The sequence below is a fragment of the Bison bison genome, unplaced genomic scaffold (assembly GCF_000754665.1).
Source record: "Bison bison bison isolate TAMUID 2011002044 unplaced genomic scaffold, Bison_UMD1.0 scf7180017864063, whole genome shotgun sequence".
NCBI classification, from domain to species: Eukaryota; Metazoa; Chordata; class Mammalia; order Artiodactyla; family Bovidae; genus Bison; species Bison bison.
Window position 1 is genome coordinate 4761592 of NW_011494635.1, and position 24473 is coordinate 4786064.

Genomic DNA, 24473 nt, shown 5'->3' on the forward strand with positions numbered 1-24473 from the left:
AGAATGCTGCACGCACTGTTAGAACAAAAATAAATGTTAAATATACTTGTGAGAACTCCGTGACATCTCGTTCCTAAAGAGGGTTCCTGGCACACCAACGCTGAGGGAAGTTAAAGGATTTGCTCAGAGACACAGAAGAGGAGGAACCCGGACTCACATAGGTATTTCTGCTGTGTCATGAGGGTTTTTTCCCCCCACCCAGGATGGAAAAAACAGCTGCATTTCAGCTTTTTGAGCATTGGTTCTGTTTAGAGATGGGGTATTTTTCATTTCCAAGTTAGCTTAACATTTAAAAAACTGCACAGTTTTGCCTTTTCAAATAATGTTCACCAGAATCAGGGTTGTTGAGTTAAAGGTAAAGTGAATTTGTGGTTTTGATACGGATTTTCCAGATTGCCTCTCAGAATTCATGTTCCCACCAACCATCAGTGAAGGAAGGAGGCTTTGCACCTGTCAGTCACAGTGTGAACCGATTGTCAAACAGATTTTGCCAGTCTGATGTGTGACAAATTCTGTAAGAGTGCAGTTGTGCTTTTTTTAGCAGTGAAGTTTAGCATCTGTTTGTACATTTAAGGGTCACTTGTATTTGTGTGTGTGTGATATATGTATTCCTGCTTATTTTTTTGAGGGTGATTGTTTTTTTTTCAGTTATTTTGTGTGCGTGTTTGTGTGTGTTAAGTTGCTCCAGTCATGTCCGACTCTTTGCAACCCTATGGACTGTAGCCTGCCAGGCTCCTCTCTCCATGGGATTCTCCAGGCAAGAACACTGGAGTGGGTTGCCATGCCCTCCTCCAGGGGATCTTCCCAACCCAGGGATCGAATGTCTCCTGCAATGGCAGGCAGGTTCTTTACCAGTAGTGTCACCTGGGAAGTTATTAGCTCTTTATGTATTTGATCAGTAAGATACTTGTCTTTTGCCTGTGTGGCAAACATTTTTCCAAATTTGTTGTCTGTTTGTCTCTTGACTTTGTCTGATGGTGGTGGTGTGTGCATATGAGGTTTATTTCACATGAAGATGTTCTTTGTATGTATTCATGACTTGTCACCATGCAGAAAGCTCTGCTGCCAGAGGCCATCAGGGTGCTTGCTGATGTCCACTTTTAGTGAACTGCTTCTCATGTTAAGCCTTCTCATCTTGCTCTGATTTCCTTGTATTTTTTACACTAATTGCTATGACCTTGCAGTTCATCACTTATATACTCCCTAGTGAAATTGCTTCTTTTCACATTTTGTTTTTGTCTGTTCACTTAAGACTGTTGACTCATGGACAGCAAGGGCCTTGGCGCCTCCCACGTCAGTATCCCTAACCAGGCCCAGCACTGGGCTGGACAATGACCATCGATTCAAGAAGCACCTGTGACAGACTTAGTGGCCCAGGCCCTAGCAAGCCAGGGAGGAGCTGGGGGTGTCTTTCGTTCTACCCAGGGGCCCACTCTGTAGCAGACCCAAGGCTATGCCTGTGGTGGGACCTGGCCACATAGCCAGCTTCAGATCCAGTGATAGCCAACAGGGTCCTGCCAGCTTGGCCTTTCCCAAGCTCTTGATGCCTCCCAAGACCTCCAGGGACTGTCCTGGGAGGGTCAGGAACGGACTCACCTGTACCCTGTCTCACTAGCTGCCCCTTTCCAAGCTTGGAGGCCTGAAGGCAGCTGACTGAAGGAAGAGGAATTGAAACCAGTCAGGGGTTCAAGAAGCCATGGGTTTTAATGTAGGTGAGAGGGGTTTTAATGAGGGTCTGGGGGCAGGGTGCTCAGCGCCCTCGCCTTCCTGCCTGGGCTGGGGTTGGTGTGGGGAGGGGAGGGCCTCCCTGTACCCCTCTTCTTGGGGTCAGAGAGCAGAGTGGAGGGCAGGGGTGCCTGACCTTTGCCTCTCCTTGTGGGGAGGGAGAAAGGAGACGCCTAGGGTAGATCTCAGTGTCTCAGTACCGTGGCCTCCATCTGTGGATCTGGGACAACAGGCCGCTGGTGTGTGTAGATATAGAGGGTGGGGGGGCCCGGCTGGAGGCGGGAAGGCACAGAGGGGTGGAGAGCCTGGAAACCAGGGCCGATCCCTCCGATAGAAACCGGCAGGAGGGCCAACCCTCCCGGTCCACCCCCCAACCTCCGTCCTCGTCCCAGGGGGTCCCCAGCCTCCTTCTCTACTTCTTCCGCCCAATCTGGGCCATGAGGTGGGCGTTGGCGGCGGCCTTGGCTCGTAGGTTCTTGGCCTTGGCGATGTTGAAGAGGATGTTCATAATGTTAGTGGGGACGTCCAGGGACAGAGTGACCTTGGTGCGCCGGTCACTCTTGGCCTTGTCCTGGGACGGCCGCCCCTGGAACTGTGCCTGGGATGGGTACTTGTACCGGGTGCTGCCGGCCCCGCCGCCACCGCCGCCGCCCACGGAGCCAGGGAAGGTCCTTTTCTCTGTGTCCTCCTCCTCCTGCCCCTCCTGGTCCTCCGGGTCTCCGCGGGGCAGGGCAGGGACGGTCCGCTTGATCAGCAGCGACGTGTCCTTCCGCTGGCTCTTCTCGGCCTCACGTAGAGCTGTGTGGAGGCAGCTGGGGCTGGACCCGGCTTTGGGGGACCTCTGGGAGAGGCCCACCTGGGGGGCCCCGAGGAGCAGTAGCAAGACCAGCAGGAAGGGGGCCGGCACGAGCATCTCTCCCTGCAGCGGAAAAGACCGATATGTGTGAGAGGGTCTTAGGGTTCAGGGGGAGAAGGGGCAGATCTACCAGGCTTTGTGCAAGTTCAGCTTTGCCGGGTTTTGAAAGCGTGTTCTCTGGACTTGCAGGCCGTGTATCATGGACATTTGTTAGCAATGCAGAGATTCTCGGGTCTTGCTCCAGAGCTGGTCAGTCAAGAGCTCTGGGGCCAGCAATCTGCGTGTTAACAAGCCTGATGATGACAGACTGTTGCCAGATGTAGGAATGGTCCAGATGTAGGAACTAGCTACCTAGCATGTGGAAAGAAACACAGGCTCTGGAGTTAGACAGAGGTAGGTTCAAATTCCAACTGGGTCCTTGTTTGCTTGAGGGTGGCAGGCAGATTACTTAACCTCTGAGAATGTCAATTTCCTCATCTGATAATAATAATGATAATAATAATAATGGGGGATAATAGGTACTAACTCATAAAGGTTAAATTAAAGTGGAAAAGCTCCCTGTCTAACCAAATACTTAACGAAGCGTGTTGGTTACTGACTGTTTACATGTAATAATCCCCATGTGCTATTAGGATAAGATTCAGTACACAGGCAATCATCTCAGAAGTGATCTATCTGTATCTGTGTATCTGTAAATGTACTATACATTATATAACTAATGAATATAATTCATACGAATATAAATATAGATGTATAGTATGCCAGGGAACTTCATCCTGCAGACCATTATCTTTGTTGTGTTGCTTTTCTGGCTTTTCTTTTTTCGTCTGTTTGCTCCACTCTTACCCAGGTAGGCTCATCGTGCCTTGAACTCTAAGTCAGCAGTTCTCACGCTTCAGAGTGTTCAGAATCACGTGAACGAACTGTTCAAACACCAGCTGCTGGGCCCCATCTCCAGCATTTCTGAATCAGTAGATTTGGGGCAAGGCCTGAGAATCTGCATCCCTAACACATCCCTAGAGGATGCTGATGCTGTGGGTTCATGGACCACGCTTTGTGAACCACTTTCTCAGCGTTCCTATCCATCTCCGAGGTCCTTAGAACTGTGTGCCCGATTCCCGGAGAACATTTTACAGGGCTCTTTAGACTGTGGAAGAATGGACTTATCCTTTCTTTTGATATTGTGCTCAATACCCAGACTTCTGGTTTCCTCATTCATTGAGGCTGTCCTTAGTTGTTTTGCATAAACATCCATGAATTGTGGCTTTAGCTGCCTTATGCCTTTAAGGCATTTTAAAGCTTGGGAGCACTCTCAAAGGGCCTGATAAGCCTTAAAAGATTAAAAAAACCAAAAACCAATACACAGAGAAAGGGTTAATAACGGGGTGGGGGTCGGGGTGGGAGGGGATCTGTCTCTTTCTGTCGCTATCTCTCTCTCCCTTGGTCCCCTGCTCTTTTCAGGGGTCAGGCTCGGCCCTACCTCCCACTAACTGGCTCAGTGACTAAATGCCCCTGGTCCCTGTGTTCCCATCTGTGAGATTAGGGGATTGAGCTCCAGGCTCTCCTTTCTCTCTCCTTTTCTCCCTCTCTCTCCAGTTTAGCTTTGTTTAGCATTTGCATAAAACCATGGGAGATTGTGGGGCTTTCCAGGTGGCACTAGTGGTAAAGAATCTGCCTGCCAATACAGGAGACACAGGTTCAATCCCTAGGAGGGGGAAGATCTCCTGGAGAAGGACATGGCAACCCACTCCAGTATTCATGCCTGGAGAATCCCATGGACAGAGGAGCCTGGTGGGCTATAGTCCATAGGGTTGCAAAGGATTGGACACGACTGAAGCGACTTAGCACTCACCCCTGCATGGGAGGATGTTTGTAGATTATGTGCAAATAATACATTATTTTATATAAGGGACTTGAGCATCTGGGAATCTGTGACGGTCCTGGAGCCAATCCCAGGAACAGAGGACTGTCAAAGAAAAGAAACGTCCTTTCCTCCTTACTCAGGTCTGATTCCTAAGCAAGTTTCTCCTCTTACATTCTTTGGATTCCTTTGCCTTTACCATAGTGCAAGAGTACAAAGGTTTAAGATTTCCCTGCTACCTGCTCTGAAAACACTTGGCCCCCATCTAGTTAGATTTACAGGGAAAAGTTCTTCATCTTCATTTTTCTCATTTGGGTTCCTGACACTCAGCCATTCTTTGGGGGTTATTAGGGCAGTGCTTCTCTGGAGACGGACACTTGCTTCTAAGAGCTGTGACAGTCACGTCGTGCCCAGAATGACAGGCAGCGAGGGACTCAGCTGGTCTGAAATTCAGAGCACCTGTGAGAGACAGCTCCCTGAAGGAAAAAAGTGAAGCTAGAGGCAAATGCAGGACACCATGGGCTTTGCCCAGAGGCAGCCCCATTTTCCAGCATCTAGGAAGGCAGAGATAGTTCGCAGTCTGCAATCACGGGTAAGAAGTTGAATTAAAAAAACACTTTATAAAACAGTCACTGCTGAACCCAGGGACCCTTTAAGCATTTTGAAAGATATTATAGTAATGAGCTGCAGACTCATGGAAGCATTTATGTGTAACACACACACTTCTTAGCAATTCACACTTGAGCGAGCAGAGGGGGTTCATTCATGAAAGGCCTTTCCCCCCAAGAGGGAGAAAAGCCAGGAGAAAGTTGACAAGATCTAGATAACACTTGTTACTGGAAGCTTTTGTGTTGCTTTTCTGACTCCATTCATCCTCAGAAGTGGGAATGCTGGCTAGATTGCTGTGTTACAGGAGAACCCTGCAGACAGGATTTCTCAGAACACTTGGACATCAAATGGAGACATCAAACATCCATCTTTATGGCCTCTCCCCTTCAAGGGGGGGCACCTAATTGTTACAGACATCTGTTCCCTTCCTCCAGTGTCCCTGGTGGCCAGGGGGAAAGGACTCCAGGCTGTGAGGGCAGAGGACCTGGGCTGTGAACCTCCCTCACCCTCAAATGCCTTCCATCAGTCACTTAACCTCTCAGTCACCGCATCTTAAAAAGCAGGCGTTACCTGCCTCACAGGTGTATGAAGAGAACGAAAGGAGATGCCTTAGCAACCAGGAAATGCAAGCATTTTCCCGATCGGTCAGGCAGCGGGGACTGGTACCCCGGTTTCCACCCCCATCTTCCCCATCCACCCCATCTGGAAACACGATTTTCATGTTCACAACTGGACTCTGTTCAGAAAAACACATTTGTGAGAACCCATCCTGCTTCCGGTCTATTACCTTTTGCAAAGCAGGCCTCTCTACTAATGGGGGGAGGATGCTCTTGCCCCCCCCTGAGAAACTTCCCCTTGGTCCCTTTGGGGCTGCCTTCTCCCCATTTAAAACACAGACATTGACGGTTCAGCACAGTGCCCCCAGGGGTGCTTGCAACTCTTATCGCTCACCCCATCCAGTCCCCAGCACCTCCTGCATAATTAAGGGCAAATCAAGTGATCCTTAGTAGGGAAGTCCCCAACCAGAGCCTTACCTGTGAGCAGACTTCACTCTGGAGTGCAAATGCGCAGTGAGGCGGGCGGGCAGCTTCAGAACCGAGAGGTCTGCCCCAGGAACATCCCCCCCGAACTTCTGTCTTCTCTGGGGTCGCCGGCTCCTTTTCTTGAATTGTTTGTAAGTGGGCCGTGATCTTTCCTCTCTATGGAAACCACTCCACTCCCTCGTGTGTGTGCATATACATAAAAGTGACAGATCACGGGGTGGATCATAAATCCAGACGCGGTGTCTACCCTGGGATGTGATCCCGTTTAAAATACAACCCAAGCAGCTGTGCACGTCACGGAGATGACAAGCTGTCAGCATCTCTGACCGCTCCTACCCACCTTCTCTCCCAGACCTCCCATCACCGCCCCCACCCCCCACTGCCCTTCCTGCCCTAGCAACTGGCTTCATTGATAAAAAGGAAAAAACACACTCTGTTAAACTGAGAAGCAGCTTCTTTGAAGAGTTTTATTACTCATCTCCGTTCTTACTAACTTCAGTCTCTCTACCCTTCTTCCTGGAACCAACACCTGCTTGAAAGTAGAGAAGAAAGTTTGTCTGCTGTCCTGTGATTAGTTTTTTTTTTTTAATTTCTTTGGCATCACCAACTCAATGGACAAGTGTTTGAGCAAACTCCTGGAGGTTATGAAGGACAGGGAAGCCTGGCGTGCTGCAGTCCATGGGGTCAAAAAAGAGTCAGACACGACTTAGCTACTGAGCAATGGAAACACTTATTTATTATTATTTTGGCTGTTCTGGGTCTTCATTGCAGTGTGCAGGTTTCTCCAGTTGCGGTACATGGGCTCAGTAGCTGCAGTGTGTGGGCTTAGGCACAGTTTGCGTTTTCACCAAGACCTTTATTGAACAGCCTAGCTACATTCCAAATGAACTTTTTGGCCAGCTCAATGCAAATAACCCCTTTAATAATTTGACTATAAACCCTTTCAAATCAAATAACACTTTTTGTCTTACAGTCTGCTTTGTCTGATACTGAAACAGCTATTCCAGTTTTCCTTTGGTTGACATTTGCTTGGTGCACTTTTTCCAGTTTTTTTGTGTCAAAGTTCTTTTGTAAAGGGTATATACTGAAATTAAAAAATCTAATCAACCATCTCTGTATTAACAAGGCCTTAATACAGGCCTTTGTATTAGTTTCTACTAATAGTGATCACTGACGTGACACATTTGTATGAATAATGATTACTGATGTTTTCGGATTATTTTCTGCTGTTTCACATTGTAAAACATTTCCTATTTGGTCTGCTTTCCCCCTCTGTTTCTGTTTATTTCTCTTTTTCCTTGTCTGTGTTCTTCTAGATTGATTAAATTTTCATTTCATTTTCCCCGCTATTAGTTTGTATCTAAGCATTTAAAACTACAATTGGGGCTTCCCTGGTGGCTCAGTGGTAAAGAACCATCTTGCCAATGCAGGAGCTGTATGAGACTCTGGTTTGATTCCTGGGTTGGGAATATCCCCTGGAGGAGGAAATGGCAGCCCTCTCCAGTATTCTTGCCTGGAGAATCCCAAGGACAGAGGAGTCTGGTGGGCTACAGTCCATGGGGTCACACAGTGTCAGACACCACTGAGCAAATGAGCATGCAAAAACTACAGTTCTTGCTCTGAACACTGATTCACTACACCTCACACATGAACAGAGCCCCCTGTAACCTGGTGAAATTTCTCTGGTCTGTGAAGTAAGGGGAGACCCTTGCCTTGACTCTTGTTTTTCCCAACAGGCAGGACTGATTTAGTTATTAGTAACTGTACTTCTATAATAACAGCACACCCATGATCCTGCATTAACATCCAGTCCTTTCTGATATGGGTTCTCTAGCGCTGTCTCCTATCCACCTATCAGGAATCAATCTCATTGGACTTTGCATCCCCCTTGAAACCAGCAGCGGTGGAAACAGGTGGGGACAGTTCCAGCCTGTCTCTGTGTCCAGGTGCCATGGTGAATTACAGACGTTTTATGATCCTCTCTGATGGACTTTTAGTGGCTGATTGATTCCTGGAGCAAAGCTCCTGGGAGCCACAGGCTAGAGGCAGCTGCCTCCCTCGGGGCCTCGTGAAACAGCATCAGAGCTTTCTGTCTGGGACTTACTTCCTTGATGGTCCAGTGGTTAAGACTCCATGCTGCCCTTGCAGGGGGTGTGAGTTTGATCCCTGGTCAGTGAACTAAGATCCCTCATGTTGCATGGCCAAATAAATAAATAGTAAAGTAATAACCTTAAAAAAAAAAAAGGTTTCTGTCTCCTTCCAGGGGAAGGGGAGGACGTTGGCTTCTTGGGCAAACTTGCAAACTGCCCCATAGCCACTTTTCCACATGTGGACACAATCACAGTGCCCTGTTTACCTGACCTGTAGACAAGGGGATCAACACCAACAGATACACTTAGGGGACATGTTTTCTCTATTGACAAGGGAATTGGAAACTCTTCCGAACATCTTACAAAGCAGTGGACTGGGCAGCATGCTCCCAGATGGGGCCAGGATGGCGAGCTCACTTGTGGTTCTGCTCATGGGAAAAGTAAGTAGTAATGGTAACCAAGCAGCCCACGTTCTTCCAAGCCTAATACACGCACTCTGCCACCCCCACCCCTGAACATGTTTCGGAATCTCTTATCTATATGTTGTTCAGTTGCTCGGTCATGTCCCACTCTTTGCAGCCCTGTGGACTGTAGCCCACCAGGCTTCTCTGTCCATGGACTTTTCCAGGCAGGAATACTGGAGTGAGTTGCCATGGCCTCCTCCAGGAGCTTTTCCTGACCCAGGGATTGAACCCACATCTCTTACATCTCCTGCATTGCTGGCAGATACTTTACTGCTGAGCCATCGAGGGGAAGCCCAACACATAGCACACTATGTTATTATTCAGTTCAGTTCAGTCATGTCTGACTCTTTGCGACCCCATGGACTACAGCACACCAGGCTTCCCTGTCCATCACCAGCTCCTGAAGCTTGCTCAAACTCATGTCCATCGAGTTGGTCATGCTCTGTCATCCCCTTCTCCTCCTGCCTTCAATCTTTCTTGCATTGGGGTCTTTTCTAATGAGTCAACTCTTCGCATCATGTGGCCAAAGTATGCCTGCCAGCTAATCAGGGACTATGCTTAATCAGTTCACCAATCAATCAATCAATCAGAAATAAACCACCATGTTCCTATCTACTGTGAATTTTAATCTGTTTCCCTTGGCAAGTCTAGGCTTTGAGACTGGCTGTGGTCTACTCCTGACTGTGTCCGTTTGTCTGTAAGCACCTTGAGACTGAAGTCTATGCCAGGAAAAGCACCATGAACACAGCATCTGCTGTTTAGCAGAGACTCAACAAGTGAGGTTGATTCTCCTTATTCAGTAGCTCCGTGTATGTGCATATACAATTGCAACCCATCACATATATCCAAACAGATAATATATATTTAAAAAAAATTATTTAGCTGCATTGAGTCTTAGCTGTGGCATGTGGGATCTAGTTCCCTGACCAGGGATAGAACCTGGGCCCCCTGCATTGGGAGCGTGGAGTCTTAGCCACTGGACCAGCAGGGAAGTCCCAACAGACATTCTTTAGTATTTTAAATGCTTTTGTTTGCATGAACTCTTCCAGAATCACAGAATGCTTGGCCTAAAAGAGAGTTCATGCTCTAGTTCAGTCACTTAGCTGGGGTCACACACAGGTGAACCTCAGAACTCAGGCCCCCGACATGAACATTCTCAAGGATGATCTCTTTTGCAAAGCTGGATAAGCCTGCATTTCCAACTACAAGGAGAGAACAGAACTTGGCCTTGAGAGTGAGGGATTGTTGTAGACACGGAGCCCATAATTGAAGATAATAGTATTGAAATGAAATTAAAAAGAGATTATTAGAGGTTTATTCAAAAAGACAAGTTACGGGGACTCAAATTGCATTGAGATTCCATTTCATCTCTAATAATCAAGGGAGGGTGAAGGATATGTGTGCAGGTCTCCACAGAATGAGGCTGGGTTAGAAGACAGTGATGTCATCACTATAGTTGGCTTTTGAGAGTATAAAATCCTACAGTTTCCATTGTAGAGGCAGAAGGAACAATTCAAATTTCAGGGAGTACACTTGTTTGTATACAGGTGTACAAGACAGAAATAGTAGGGGGAGAGTAAAAAACAGACAGTTCTGCAATTTTGGCCAGTAATTGTCATGAGGTTAGGGAGGAGAGCTGCTACAAACAGGAAAAGCAGGTTCATCCCATGGTGCTGGATCACTGGCCACATGGGCAGAGACCTCCACCACTGACTCCACCTCCAGCCTTTCTTGTTTTGCTCTATAAGCCAGAAAAGAAACACCACTTTGCCAAGTCTGCCTCCACCCAATTATGCCCTGGCTTCCTTAACTCCAAGAAAAGAGAGGGAACATGAGTAGGATGAAAGACTGATGTGTTGGTAAAGCTTTCCCTCTTTATTCTACTACTGTAGAAACATTTAATAAATTCAATCATAGCTCCATGGGATGAATTAGGAGATTGGGATTGACATATATACACTATTGATACTGTGTATAAAACAGATAACCAATGAGAACCTGCTGTATAGCACAGGGAACTTTCCTCAATGCCCTGTGGTGACCTAAATGGGAAGGAAATCCAAAAAAGAGGGGTATATGTATACATATAGCTGATTCACTTTGCTGTACAGCAGAAACTAAAAGCTCTAATACTTTGGCCCCCTGGTGTGAAGAGTCAACTCATTGGAAAAGATCTTGATTCTGGGAAAGATTGAAGGCAAAAGGAGTATGGGGTGGAAGAGGATGAGATGGTTGGGATAGCATCATCGACATGAATTTGAGCAAACTCCGGGAGGTAGTGGAGGACAGAGGAGCCTGGTGAGCAGCAGTCCATAGGTCACCAAGAGTTGAACACGACTTAGTGACTGAACAACAACAACAGCAGCATCAGAATCTAAGACAGCATTGTAAATCAACTATACTTCAATCAAAAAGCCATCCCTCCAAGTCAGGTTTATTGTAGACCTACTAAGGACAAGAAACACAAGTGCTTAATATTTAATACTAAGGACTATAGTAAGTACTAAGAACTATAGAAGCCAGCTGCTCAAACTGTGGTCCATGGACCTTCAACCTCAGCATCCCTGGGAGCTTTTAGAGATGCAGAATCTCAGTTCTCACCTCAGCCCTAATGAATCAAACTTCCTTTTAATAAGAGCCTCAGGTGAGAAGAACAGCCTTTGGAAGCGCTAACCAAAGGCTGTATCACAGGAGTATTTTTGTAGACAAGTTTGAAGAATCAGGTAGTTAAATGGGAAGAGAGCCTCACAAGAAGATTGGAAATGATAAGCTTTTAATTTGTTTTTAAAATAATTCTATTTATTTTTGGCTGTGTTGGGACTTTGTTGCCGCTTAGGCTCTTCCTCTAGTTGCGGCGAGTGGGGGCTCCTCTGTAGTTGTGGGGTGTGGGCTTCGCGTTGCGGTGCGTCTCAGGGCACGAGCTCCAGGTGCAGGAGCTCAGCTGTTGTGGTTGTGGGGTCAGTAGTTGCTGCTCCTGGGCTCTAGGGCACACAGCAGTTGTGGTGCGTGGGCATAGCGGCTCCTAGGGGGCTATGTGGGATCTTCCTGGACCAGAAATCAAACCTGGGTTTCCTGCACTGGCAGGCAGATTCTTTACCACTGAGCCACTGGGGAAGCCCAGACATGATCAGCTTTTTAATCCTCTGTGGAACACAGCTTGACTTTGCTGCTGTTGCTGCTAAGTCGCTTCAGTTGTGTCCGACTCTGTGCGACCCCATAGACGGCACCCCACCAGGCTCCCCCATCCCTGGGATTCTCCAGGCAAGAATACTGGAGTGGGGTGCCATTGCCTTCTCCCAGCTTGACTTTACTCCCCAGTGAAAGCCCAGTGTCACTTTGGTCCCATGGCCTGTAACTTTGGGAAGTTACAGGTCCCAGGGCTTGTAACTTTGGAAAGTTACAGGTCCCAGGGCCTGTAACTTTGGGAAGGACATCTTTTTACCATGGTGAGGGGCCAAAAGTGGATGAAATTAAAAGTATTGTTCAGTAAGACAGGCCCAGAAATCGCTTGTTGGGCCTTGGAGGTGGTGTGGACTGCAGGTCCCACGTCATCAGACCAAGGCATGAGAAACTGAACTGGTAATCTGAGAAAACATGGGTGCATGAATTTGTAGCCATAGCGTAGGTGTTATTTTATATTCTACCCTTTCTTCCTCTCTCCCTGCCTTTGTGAACATTTAAAAATCTGCATTTCTCTCTGTTCATCCCAGACTTGCTTTCCACCTACTCTCTGTCCTGGGGCTGATGACATCTGTTCCTTCATGTCACACTCTGGACGGTGGACAGCTCTCAGGATTGCTCATGTTCCCATGTGGGAAGGGATGTCTCCACAGTCATCTTGGTGAGCAGCGGGTGCCTGCTGAGGTCCTGGGGTCTGCAGGAAATAGCACTGATGTTACGCGGTGTAGAAGGTAGAGAAGCCTGGGCTGAACCTGAGCTGCTAATGAGAACATCACCACACCCTGGAGTCTCCCTGCAGCAGCTCAGAGGTGAAAATGAGATCCTCCCTCATGACAGTCCATTGTTCATTCCCACCAGCTGGTCCTTCTCTCCTAGGCTTGTTTTCAACAATCCAAACCTTGTTATTGAAGATGGCGGCTTCTTAGTGCCTTACCATGATTGCAAGCTCACTGTCTCTCTTGTAAAACAAGCATTTGTGCTCAGTCGTATCTGACTCTTTGCGATACTATGGACTGTAGCCTGCCAGTCTTCTCTGTTCTTGAAATTTTGTAGGCAAGAATACCGGAGTGGGTTGCCATTTCCTCCTCCATAGGATCTTCTGGACCCAGGGATGAACCTATGTCTCCTGCATTAGCCTGGGAAGCCCTGTAAAACAAGGCAGTTGCCCCAATAACTTTCTGTGCACTCTTTTAAAACTCCAATTGTTTTTCAGAAAGTTTCCAGGAAAGTAGAAATGAGTGTGATGAACAAAGGTATACTCCTTATCTAAATTAACCAAATATCAACGTTGTGATTGTGTATGTGTGTGTGTGTGTGGGTGGGTGTTGTATGAGGAAATGATCAGCTTTTTAAATCTTCGAGGAACACAGCTTGACTTGCATACCCCTTGAAATTTGAATTGCTCCTTCAATATATTAAGAATTGTGGCATGTATTCAAAGCAGCGTACAGAGGAAATTTATAGTTTTAAATGCTTATATGGGAAGAGAAGAGAGGTCTCAAACCAGTGATCTAAGCTTTCACATAGAAAAAGAAAAACGAGTTAAGTCCAAAGCAAGGAATTTAAGTAGTAAAGATAAGAGTCAGTTCCGTTCAGTCACTCCATCATGTCCAACTCTCTGTGACCCCAGGGACTGCAGCATGCCAGGCTTCCCTGTCCATCACCAACTCCCGGACCTTGCTCAAACTCATGTTCATCAAGTTGGTGATGCCATCCAAACCTCTCATTCTCTGTCACCCCCTTCTCCTGCCTTCAATCTTTTCCAACATCAGGGTCTTTTCCAATGAGTCAGTTCTCCGCATCAGGTGGCCAAAGTATTGGAGTTTCAGCTTCAGAGTATATATATATATCTTAGAGTAGATATATATATATACACATGCAGTGTGATATACATCATTGTGTATATATACATATATATATGAAATAGAGACTAGAAAATGAGAGGAACAATGAAAACAAAAGCTGGTATTTTTTGAAGAGCAACAGAATATATAAACCTCTAGCTAGACCATGAATAAAAGAGAGAAGACCCAAATTACTGATATCAGGAATCCAAGAGGGACTTCATTACTGACCCTTCAGGACAGTAATGACTGTGACAAACACCTCTGTGCCCTTAAGTACATTGACTTAGATAAAATGGAAAGATATCTTCCGTGTTCTTTGTAATGCAGTCACAATGCAGAGTTCTTTGCTGCGTACTAGAACAGGCACCCAGTTCCACCATCTCTTACTTCATTCTGACTAATTGCCAGTTAAAGCTCTGCATTCACTCGAGTCTCTGGTTGTCACCTTTCTCCGATGCCCTAACCTTTGCTGGCCCTCCTCCACTGAGTAATATGCAGAGAATTAGATGTAAATGAGGATATATCTATCTGGAAATGAATTTTCTTCAGAAATATTTGCAAAGGGGGAGTAGGTGGGAGCAACACTTAAATGTCAGTAATAAATGTTTCAGTTTTCAACTCAGGAAGAGCTTCAGAGACGCCCTGTTTTGCCCTTTCAAAACAATAGGACTAGTTAACTGTCCCGTTTGGAAGAGGAGCACACTGAGTTTATAAAAATAGGTTTTACATGATGAAGGCAATTTGAATTTTTGGTAAGGTCAATTGTTCACTTACATATTTATTGAATGCCTATGGGTGTTAGGGACAGTCTTGACTTCTGAAAATTGAAGATGGAGCAGGATAGTCACGATTCTTGCCTTCAAAGCAGCATCTTTCAGAACAAATGATGAACTCATTTCCTGTTGAGAGAGGATCATTCCTGTTCATCCTTCACTTGGAAGATTAAGTGTTCGGTTAAATGTGTAAGAACTGCCAGATCAAAGACTGTTCTTTTATAATTTTTAAAGCCACCAGGGAAGCCCAAAAGATGTGATAAGATTAGACAAATATTGCCAATTGTCCTCTATAACAATAAGTAGCAGTTTTCAGTCTTAATAGCAATATATCAGAATGCAAATTAAGGTCTCTTGAATCTGAAGCACCTGCCAGGTGGGCTGGAGTAAGCTGAAGATGGATAAAGAGGGAAGTGGCTGGACAGTGGGATGACCCATTACTATAAGAGGGAAAGACCAGGGTACATTAAGGACATCCAAGTCCAATCTTGGGGGCCACCAAAAGACTCAGACATCAAAATTTACACTTAGTATAAGAGGTGAGGATGAACAGGACGCATCTATCTCCACTGGGAAATAAGTTCACCATTTCTCTGGGGAATGTTGCTGGCTTGTTCAGTCTCTAACGTTTCTCTCTCTAAATCTCAGATGAAGATAAGATTTCCTGTCTCTCTGCATACATGAAGGGATGGTTGTTTTTCTTCCCTTTTCTTGATCATGCACTTAAAAAGAAAGTATGTTTATAAAGACTTTTCATTTCATGCTGCTGCTGCTGCTAAGTCGCTTCAGTCGTGTCCGACTCTGTGCGACCTCATAGACGGCAGCCCACCAGGCTCCCCTGTCCCTGGGATTCTCCAGGCAAGAACACTGGAGTGGGTTGCCATTTCCTTCTCCAATGCATGAAAGTGAGAAGTGAAAGTGAAGTCGCTCAGTCGTGTTGGACTCTTAGCGACTCCATGGACTGCAGCCTATTAGGCTCCTCTTTCTGTGGGATTTTCCAGGCAAGAGTACTGGAGTGGGGTGCCATTTCATTTCATACTGGAGTATAATTGATTAACCATGTTGTGATAGTTTCAGGTGTAGAGCAAAGTGATTCATTTATATATTTATGCATTCATTTATTCATTATACATACACATGTGCCTCTGTGTGCTCTGTGCTCAGGTGCTCAATTGTGTCTGACTCTGCAACCCCATGGACTGTAGCCTGCCAGGCTCCTCTGTCCATGGGATTCTCCAGGCAAGAACACTGGAGTGGGTTGCCATGCCCTCCTTCAGGGGGTCTTCCAGGGGATCTTCCTGACCCAGGGATAGCACCTGCATCTCTTGTGTCTCCTACATTGGCAGGCGGATACTTTATCACCTGGGAAGCCCCAACACATGTACCTATTCTTCTTCCAATTAAACAACAAAACACTTTTAACAATACATTCTTTATGATTGTTTCCCTCAAGCAAAGACCTTTGATGGATGGTTTAATATCCTTCCCTCTGATCAGCTTCTGATAGAATGAACAGGAGGGCAGAAAAGCTTTGAGAACACCAACATAACAAGATGATTTCTTAGTACACTCCATCAAGACTTAACTCCAAATGGTATCGCAGCCCTGATAGCCTTAGCACATCTGAGAACCTCTGGCCTTGTCTGGCCTGTGCAGGAGGAAACATGAGCGAGCTGTCCCAAGGACAATGAAGTATGGACAAAGCTGAGGGGAGAGAAACCTGCCAGGCTCGGCTGGGCCCCCGCTTCCCCAGACTGATCTTTGGCTTCCTTAGCAGCTTCACTAAGAAATGTGCATGAATATCCATCAGCTTGTTCAACTTGAAGAAATATGAGTGAAAGTCTAGCTCAACAATATCTAGGGAACATTTTCTGGAACACAGTTCTGTACTGAGTTCTGTTTTTGGGTCCTCACTACTAAAACAGAGGGGAGAGAGTCACTCCACCCTCCTCTGTGACCCCTACACAAATCGAGGAAATAGAAATCACACAATTCAGTCTGGGAGACAAGCCCTTACATATTTGAGATGCTATAGAAATCAAGTAGTTACGATATGAGTTGGATATATGTCGGTGTCCTTATTAGGTAAGACAATACCTAGTCTGTTGAGAACAAATGACTCAAGGAGGTAAAAGAGATAAATTGATGAAGCCTGCATGTAGTGACAAAGGGTGTGAGTTATTCCTCTTCTTAGAGCTTTTTCTCTGGATGTTAAGAATTACTGTTTTAGTTGGGAGGCTGGCATTTCCAATTCGATCAACGCTTTTTGAGGAGAAACCACATGAGAGGTCCTGCAAGGGACACAAAGATGAACAGCACTGGCACTTGTCCTCAGGGCTCACAGTGTGTGTGTGTGTGTGTATGTGTGTGATTAGAGACAAAAAAAAAATAGCTACCAGAAAAGCTACCATAGATTGAGTACTTCATATGCCCGGCACTACTCACAGTTATTTTTATTTATTTATATTTTCTATTTATTTTATTTTTTAGGCTGGTTGTATGGCATGTGGAATCTTAGTTCCCAGACCAGACACTGAATCCATGCCCTCTGCATTGGGAGCTCAGAGTCTTAACTACTGAATCACCAGGTAAGTCCCTCCAAGTTATTTTTAATCTCATTTAATCCTTTCAACAACCATGTAAGGTAGGTATGATTCTCTATGCTTAAGTGATTTTCCCAGTTCAGTTCAGTTGCTCAGTCGTGTCCAACTCTTTGCGACCCCATGGACTGCAGCATACTAGGCCTCCCAGTCCATCATCAACTCCCAGAGTTTACTCAAACACATGTCCTTTGAGTTGGTGATGCCATCCAACTATCTCATCTTCTGTTGTCCCCTTCTCCTCCCACCTTTAATCTTTCCCAGCATCAGGGTCTTTTCCAATGAGTCAATTCTTCACGTCAGGTGGCCAAAGTATTGGAGTTTCAGCTTCAGCATCAGTCCTTTTAATGAATATTCAGGACTGATTTCCTTTAGGATGGACTGGTTGGATCTCCTTGCTGACCAAGGGACTGTCAAGAGTCTTCTTCAACACCACAGTTAAAAAGCATCAATTCTTCAGTGCTCAGCTTTCTTTATAGTCCAACTCTCACAACTATACATGACTACTGAAAAAACCATAGCTTTGACTAGACTTTGTTGGCAAAGTAATGTCTCTGCTTTTTAATATGCTATCTAGTTTGGTCATAACTTTCCTTCCAAAGAGCAAACATCTTTTAATTTCATGACTGCAGTCACCATCTGTAGTGATTTTGGAGCCCCCCAAAATAAGGTCTGTCACAGTTTCCATGGTTTCCCCATATATTTGCCATGAAGTGATGGGACCAGATGCCATGATCTTAGTTTTCTGAATGTTGAGTTTTAAGCCAACTTTTTCACTCTCCACTTTCACTTTCATCAAGAGGCTCTTTAGTTCTTCTTCACTTTCTGCCGTAAAGGTGGTGTCATCTGCATATCTGAGGTTATTGATATTTCTCCTGGTAATCTTGATTCCAGCTTGTGCTTCATCCTGTCCAGCATTTATCATGGTGTACTCTGCATATAAGTTAAATAAACAGGGTGACAATATACAGCCTTGACGTAGTCCTTTTCCTGTTTGGAACCAGTCTGTTGTTCCATGTCCAGTTCTAACTATTGCTTCTTGATCTGCATACAGATTTCTCAGGAGATAGGTCAGGTGGTCTGGTATTCCCATCTCTTTACGAATTTTCCACAGTTTCTGGCATAGTCAATAAAGCAGAAGTAGATGTTTTTCTGGAACTCTCTTGCTTTTTTGATGATCCAATCGAGTTGGCAATTTGATCTCTGGTTCCTCTGCCTTTTCTAAAACCAGCTTGAACATCTGGAAGTTCACAGTTCATGTACTATTGAAACCTGGCTTGGAGAATTTTGAGCATTACTTTGCTAGCTTGTGAGATGAGTGCGATTGTGCAGTAGTTTGAGCATTCTTTGGCATTGCCTTTCTTTGGGATTGGAATGAAAACTGACATTTTCCAGTTCCGTGGCCACTGCTGAGTTTTCCAAATCTGCTGGCATATTGAGTGCAGCACTTTCACAGCATCATCGTTTAGGATTTGAAATAGCTCAACTGGAATTTCATCACCTCCACTAGCTTTGTTCATAGTGATGCTTCCTAAGGCCCACTTGACTTCACATTCCAGGATGTCTGGCTCTAGGTCAGTGATCACACCATTGTGATTATCTGGGTCATGAAGATCTTTCTTGTAAAGTTATTCTATGTATTCTTGATATATTCTGCTTCTGTTAGGTCCATACCATTTCTGTCCTTTATCGAGCCCATCTTTGCATGTAATGTTCCCTTGGTATCTCTAATTTTCTTGAAGAGATCTCTAGTCTTTCTCATTCTATTGTTTTCCTCTATTCCTTTGCACTAATTACTGAGGAAGGCTTTCTTATCTCTCCTTGCTATTCTTTGGAGCTCTGAATTCAAATGGGTATGTCTTTCCTTTTCTCCTTTGCCTTTTGCGTCTCTTCTTTTCTCAGCTATTTGTAAGACCTCATCAGACAACCATTTTGCCTTTTTGCATTTCTTTTTCTTGGGGATGGTCTTGATCAATGCCCCCTGTTCAATATCATGAACCTCCATCCATAGTTCTTCAGGCACTCTGTCTATCAAATCTAATATGACAAAACATGGTCCACTGGAGAACGGAATGGCAAACCACTTCAGTATTCTTGCCTTGAGAACCCCAAACAATATGAAAAGGCAAAAAGATAGGACACTGTAAGATAAACTCCCCAGGTCAGTAGGTGTCCAATATGCTACTGGAGATCAGTGGAAAATTACTCCAGAAAGAATGAAGAGATGGAGCCAAAGCAAAAACAACACCCAGTTGTGGATGTGACTAGTGATGGAAGTAAAGTCTGATGCTGTAAAGAGCAATATTGCATAGGAACCTGGAATGTTAGGTCCATGAATCAAGGCAAATGGGAAGTGGTCAAAGAGGAGATGGCAAGAGTGAACATCGACATTTTAGGAATCAATGAACTAAAATGAACAGGAATGGTTGAATTTTAGATGACCATTATATCTACTACTGTGGCCAAGAATCCCTTAGAAGAAATGGAGTAGCCATCACAGTCAACAAAAGAGTCTGAAATGCAGTACTTGGATGCAGTCTCAAAAATGACAGAATGATCTCTGTTTATTTCCAAGGGAAACCATTTATTATGACAGTAATCCAAGTCTATGCCTCAACCAGTAATGCTGAAGAAGCTGAAATTGAATGGTTCCATGAAGACCTACAAGATCTTCTAGAACTAACACCCAAAAAAGATGTCCTTTTCATTATAGGGGACTGGAATGCAAAAGTAGGAACTCAAGAAATATCTGGAGTAACAGATAAATTTGGCCTTGGAGTATAGAATGAAGCAAGGTAAAGGCTAATAGAGTTTTGCCAAGAGAATGCACTGGTCATAGCAAACACTCTTTTCCAGCAGCACAAGAGAACACTCTACACATGAACATCACCAGATGGTGAATACCAAAATCAGATTGATTGTATTCTTTGCAGCCAAAGATGGAAAAGCTGTATACCATCAACAAAAACTAGACCGGGAGATGACTGTGGCTCAGATCATGAACTCCTTATTGCCAAATTCAGACTTAAATTGAAGAAAGTAGGGAAAACCACTAGAACATTCAGGTATGACCTAAATCAAACCCCTTACCATTTTCCCAGGGTCATGTGCTAATAAGTGAAGGGTCACAAGAGAATTCCTAGCTAAGTGAGATGGGGGCTCAGAGGAGGAAATCATCACATTTGAATAATAAAATGTCAAGGCTTCATCAGGGAGGATGTCTTTGCAAGGCTTGGATATTAGGGAAAAACTTTGAAAGGCAAAGACTGGTTGTGGTGTGTGGGATGTATTCTTGGTGGAGGGAATATTTGAGCAAAAGCTGAGGGTGTTCATGGAACAGTGAGACTGATGGACTGGGCTGTGGTGGGGTGCGGTGAGAGACAAGACTGGAGAGATAGAACATTTTGGGGATGACAGCTGCAATGTAGGGGACATTAACGACTGTGGTCTTAGCTGTACTCTGAGGAGGACTGTCAGGATTAATATTGGAATCCAGGAGTGAGGGAAACAGTTAGGAGTGTGCCCTAAGAATTTCATTAAAGGTAATGAGAGTCTTAACTAGGGCAGTGGCTTTGGGAGTGGATGGCATTATGATTTTTAAGATGAGCATCCTGTGGGTTATTTGGTTTTAGGATTCTTAAGGAAGAAATTGTGCCGGTTTCTACCAGGTGAACCCTGACTATAAATACTCTGATGTATAATATGGTTCTACTAATTCTTCTAGAAATTATACTAATATATGTCAATACTTTCCAAGCAATGTTGTTTCCAAGTAGCTCCAGGAGCTATCTGCTGATGCTAAAGGCAAGCACAGGTGGTAGCATCAGCCCCCAGCCTGCAGTCACCTTGGCGAGGCCAGCAGCTCAACCCCTCACTCACAGGCTGCAGTGGGCAGACTGGGGTGGATGCTGTACCTCCTGGTTCCCCCTTCACTAAGGGATTAATCTCAGGAGCCTGAGCCAGGTCATACAGGGGTCCTTCTCAGGTGTTAACTATTTAGTTCAATTCAGTCACTCAGTCATGTCTGACTCTGCGATGTCAACTGTATGTGGTGTAAAACTAACTTCCTCTATGAAAGTTTTCTGCAGGCTGGTCTTTTCCTTCTTGATGCTGCTGTATCACCTTGTATGTCCTCTCATGAGACCACTTATCTCATGTCACTATAACTATCTCTTTCCCCAGCTTCTGCCTCTATTATCTTGTGAGTTTCCCAAGGTCAAGGACTGTGCCCTGTTTAATCGAGGACTTTTATCCCAAAGACTAGAACTAAGGAGATGAAGCTGACTGAAGGAGGATGAGCTGTTAGAAGGAGCACACCATTTTGGGGGACCAACTTTGACCAACAGGGACCAGGATCAGAGTGACATAAGCCTTGTGGAGGAGGGCAGACCGTGGTGGGAAATGTCAAGATTCCCTGCATGTTGAGTGCACCCTCTCCTTCCCATCCTAGAGCTTCTCCTATCCATCACTTTTTTTGTTCAAACCTTGGAGGGTTTTTTGTTTTCTTTTAAACTTTTATTAATTTGTTTTTTAATTGAAGGATAATTGCTTTACAGAATTTTGTTGTTTTCTATTAAACCTCAACATGAATCAGCCATATATGTATGTGAAGTTGCTCGGTCATGTCTGACTCTTTGTGACTCCATGGGCTGTAGCCCACCAGGCTCCTCCGTCCATGGGATTTTCCAGGCAAGAATACTGGAGTGGGTTGCCATTTCCTTCTCCAGGAGATCTTCCCAACCCAGGGATTGAACCTGGGTCTTCTGCATTGTAGACAGATGCTTTACCATCTGAGCCACCAGGGAGTGTGCATATGTCCCCTCCCTTTTGAAACTCTCTCCCATCTCCCTCCCCATCCCACTCCTCTAGGTTGATACAGAGTCCCTGTTTGAGTTCCCTGAGACATACAACAAGTAAACCTTGGAGGGTTTTCAGCTTGGTAATTACCACAGAGGTTATTCCCTTTCAAAACTAGAGGAGCTTGGCAGATTGTCCATGAAAACTATGCTTTTCACTACAATGCAGCCAAACTCCTCCAGCCATAGTGGAAGGAAACTTTCGACCTTCTTGGTGTGAAAATGAGGAAGGAGGTGATTGTTGGGAGTGAGGACAGCAAAAAGCAAAATCTGTGGGGGACCCACCGTTCCATCTTTGAGGAGACATTGCACAGAATTCATCTGATCAAATTTTGTTCTTGGGAACAGGTGAGGTTTTGTTATCCTTATTTTACTGAAGATGTACCTGGGCCCAAGGTTAAGAGGTTAAATCATTTGCCCAATGGCTAGTAAGAACCCAAACCTTATGACTTTGAAGGCAAGATTCATTTTCTCAAACTCTCAGAAGCTACTTGAGCAATAAAGAGATCACTTGAGGTTCCTTCGAGGAGTGAGTCAGCGTCTCCACTGTTTCACACTGACGTAAATGCCTTTCTTTTCTGGGCTCTGGGATAATCAGAAATCATCTTAGACGTAGACACATCACATTGTTAGGGCTAAAGGCAGGGGGATGTGGACTGTCACCCCCACCCCCAGGGGTAAAGCCATTTCCTGCCATCCCAATACCCTTCCACAGGAAGGCATTCTATAGAACAGTGCTCTAGAGAAATGACATCCTTTTCTGAAAGTTCAGTATCTTTTAACTTTGCTGAATACTCACTAATTCTATTTCTTTTTGTTACAAACTCAACAGCAAACTCATTAGTAGCTTATTAGCTAGGGCTGTTGAAGCTGAGCTGATGCGGTTAAGGAAAATTAGTTTCTGAAGTTCGGTCAGTGCCGGAAGTGATCCTTGTTGGGGCTAATGAGAGCTTGATGAATGCCACAGCACATTGACAAATGCCGCCAATCAGAGACAATAAGACCATTAATGAATTTCAATAATTCCAACAAAAAGGTCACACATTAGTCAGGGATAGGATGAACAGAAGGAGGATGTGGGAGTCAGAGAGTAATCCCAACAGGAGTTCAATAAATTTGCCAAGTTTTGGAAAGGAAACGAAGTGATGCTGAAGCCAACACTTCTGGGCAATGGTAAATACAGTAAAGAAATCCTGATGCTAAATGTTAGAGAGGTACGTTAATTCTTGATAACTTTATGACTTTGATAGAAATGATTGGTAAGCTTGGATTCACAGGGAAAGGGAAGAAAGGGGAAAATTTCCACTTGTAAATCTCTTAACTCTATCCTTAGCCATTGACACTCTAATGCAATTCTTGTTATAATTCTATGAGACAATTAAGGCATTTCAGTCTAGGGTGGCTTTGCGTGTTATTTAGTTCAGTTCAGTCGCTCAGTTGTGTCCGACTCTTTGCAATCCCATGAACTGCAGCACGCTAGGCCTCCCTGTTCATCACCAACTCCCGGAGTTCACCCAAACCCATGTCCATTGAGTTGGTGATGCCATCCAACCATCTCATCCTCTGTCATCCCCTTCTCCTCCTGCCCTCAATCTTTACCAGCATCAGGTTCTTTTCAAATGAGTCAGCTTTTCACATCAGATGGCCAAAGGATTGGAGTTTCAGCTTCAACATCAGTCCTACCAATGAACACCCAGGACTGATCTCCTTTAGGATGAACTGGTTGGATCTCCTTACAGTCTAAGGGACTCTCAAGTGTTTTCTCCAACACCATAGTTCAAAAGCATCAATTCTTCAGCACTCAGCTTTCTTTATAGTCCAACTCTCACATCCATACATGACCACTGGAAAAACCATAGCCTTGATGAGACAGACCTTTGTTGACAGAGTAATGTCTCTGCTTTTTAATATGCTGTCTAGGTTGGTCACAGCTTTCCTTCCAAGGAGTAAATGTCTTTTAATTTTATGGCTGCAATCACCATCTGCAGTGATTTTTGGAGCCCCCCAAAATAAAGTCTGTCACTGTTTCCCCTGTTTCCCCATCTATTTCCCATGAAGTGATGGGACCGGATGCCATGATCTTAGTGTTACTTAGAGGCAGCACAATGATGGATGACTAGGTGACTGTGCCATCTCCGAAGGCTGCCCTCAGCCTCCAGTTTGAATGTTGTAAAATTAGATCCATGAACCTATACAACAAGGGACTTTGGTTCAGTTAGACCCCAAATAATAAGAAGCCTCCCTGTCACAGGCACCCCACTTTATAAATACCTGCACTTCCATCTTACTTAAGTCCTTTGGACTGAAAGGAGATCAAACCAGTCAATCCTAAAGGAAGTCAACCCTGAATTTCATTGGAAGGACTCATGCTGAAGCTGAAGCTCCAATACTTTGACCACCTGACATGAAGATCCAACTCATTGGAAAAGACCCTGTTGCTGGGAAAGATTGAGGGTAGGGGAGAAGGGGATGACAGAAGATGAGGCAGATGAATGGCATCTTTGACTCAATGGACATGAGTTTGAGCAAGCTCTGGGAGATAGCGAAGGACAGAGGACCCTGGTGTGTT

General features: G+C 45.0%; 1 protein-coding gene and 1 non-coding gene across 2 annotated transcripts; both read right to left on the reverse strand.

The window, feature by feature from the left end:
• Window positions 1-1685: 1685 nt before the first annotated feature.
• Window positions 1686-6368, reverse strand: UCN3 (urocortin 3). The gene is made up of 2 exons (XM_010836376.1): window positions 6086-6368; window positions 1686-2644 (listed from the first exon to the last, which is right to left on the reverse strand). The coding sequence occupies exon 2, from the start codon at window positions 2636-2638 to the stop codon at window positions 2138-2140; it is 501 nt and encodes a 166-aa protein (XP_010834678.1). The 5' UTR covers window positions 2639-2644; window positions 6086-6368; the 3' UTR covers window positions 1686-2137.
• A 15413-nt stretch (window positions 6369-21781) lies between these two features.
• Window positions 21782-21853, reverse strand: TRNAC-ACA. Its single transcript has one exon. It is a non-coding gene; the product is annotated as a tRNA-Cys (tRNA).
• Window positions 21854-24473: the final 2620 nt, after the last annotated feature.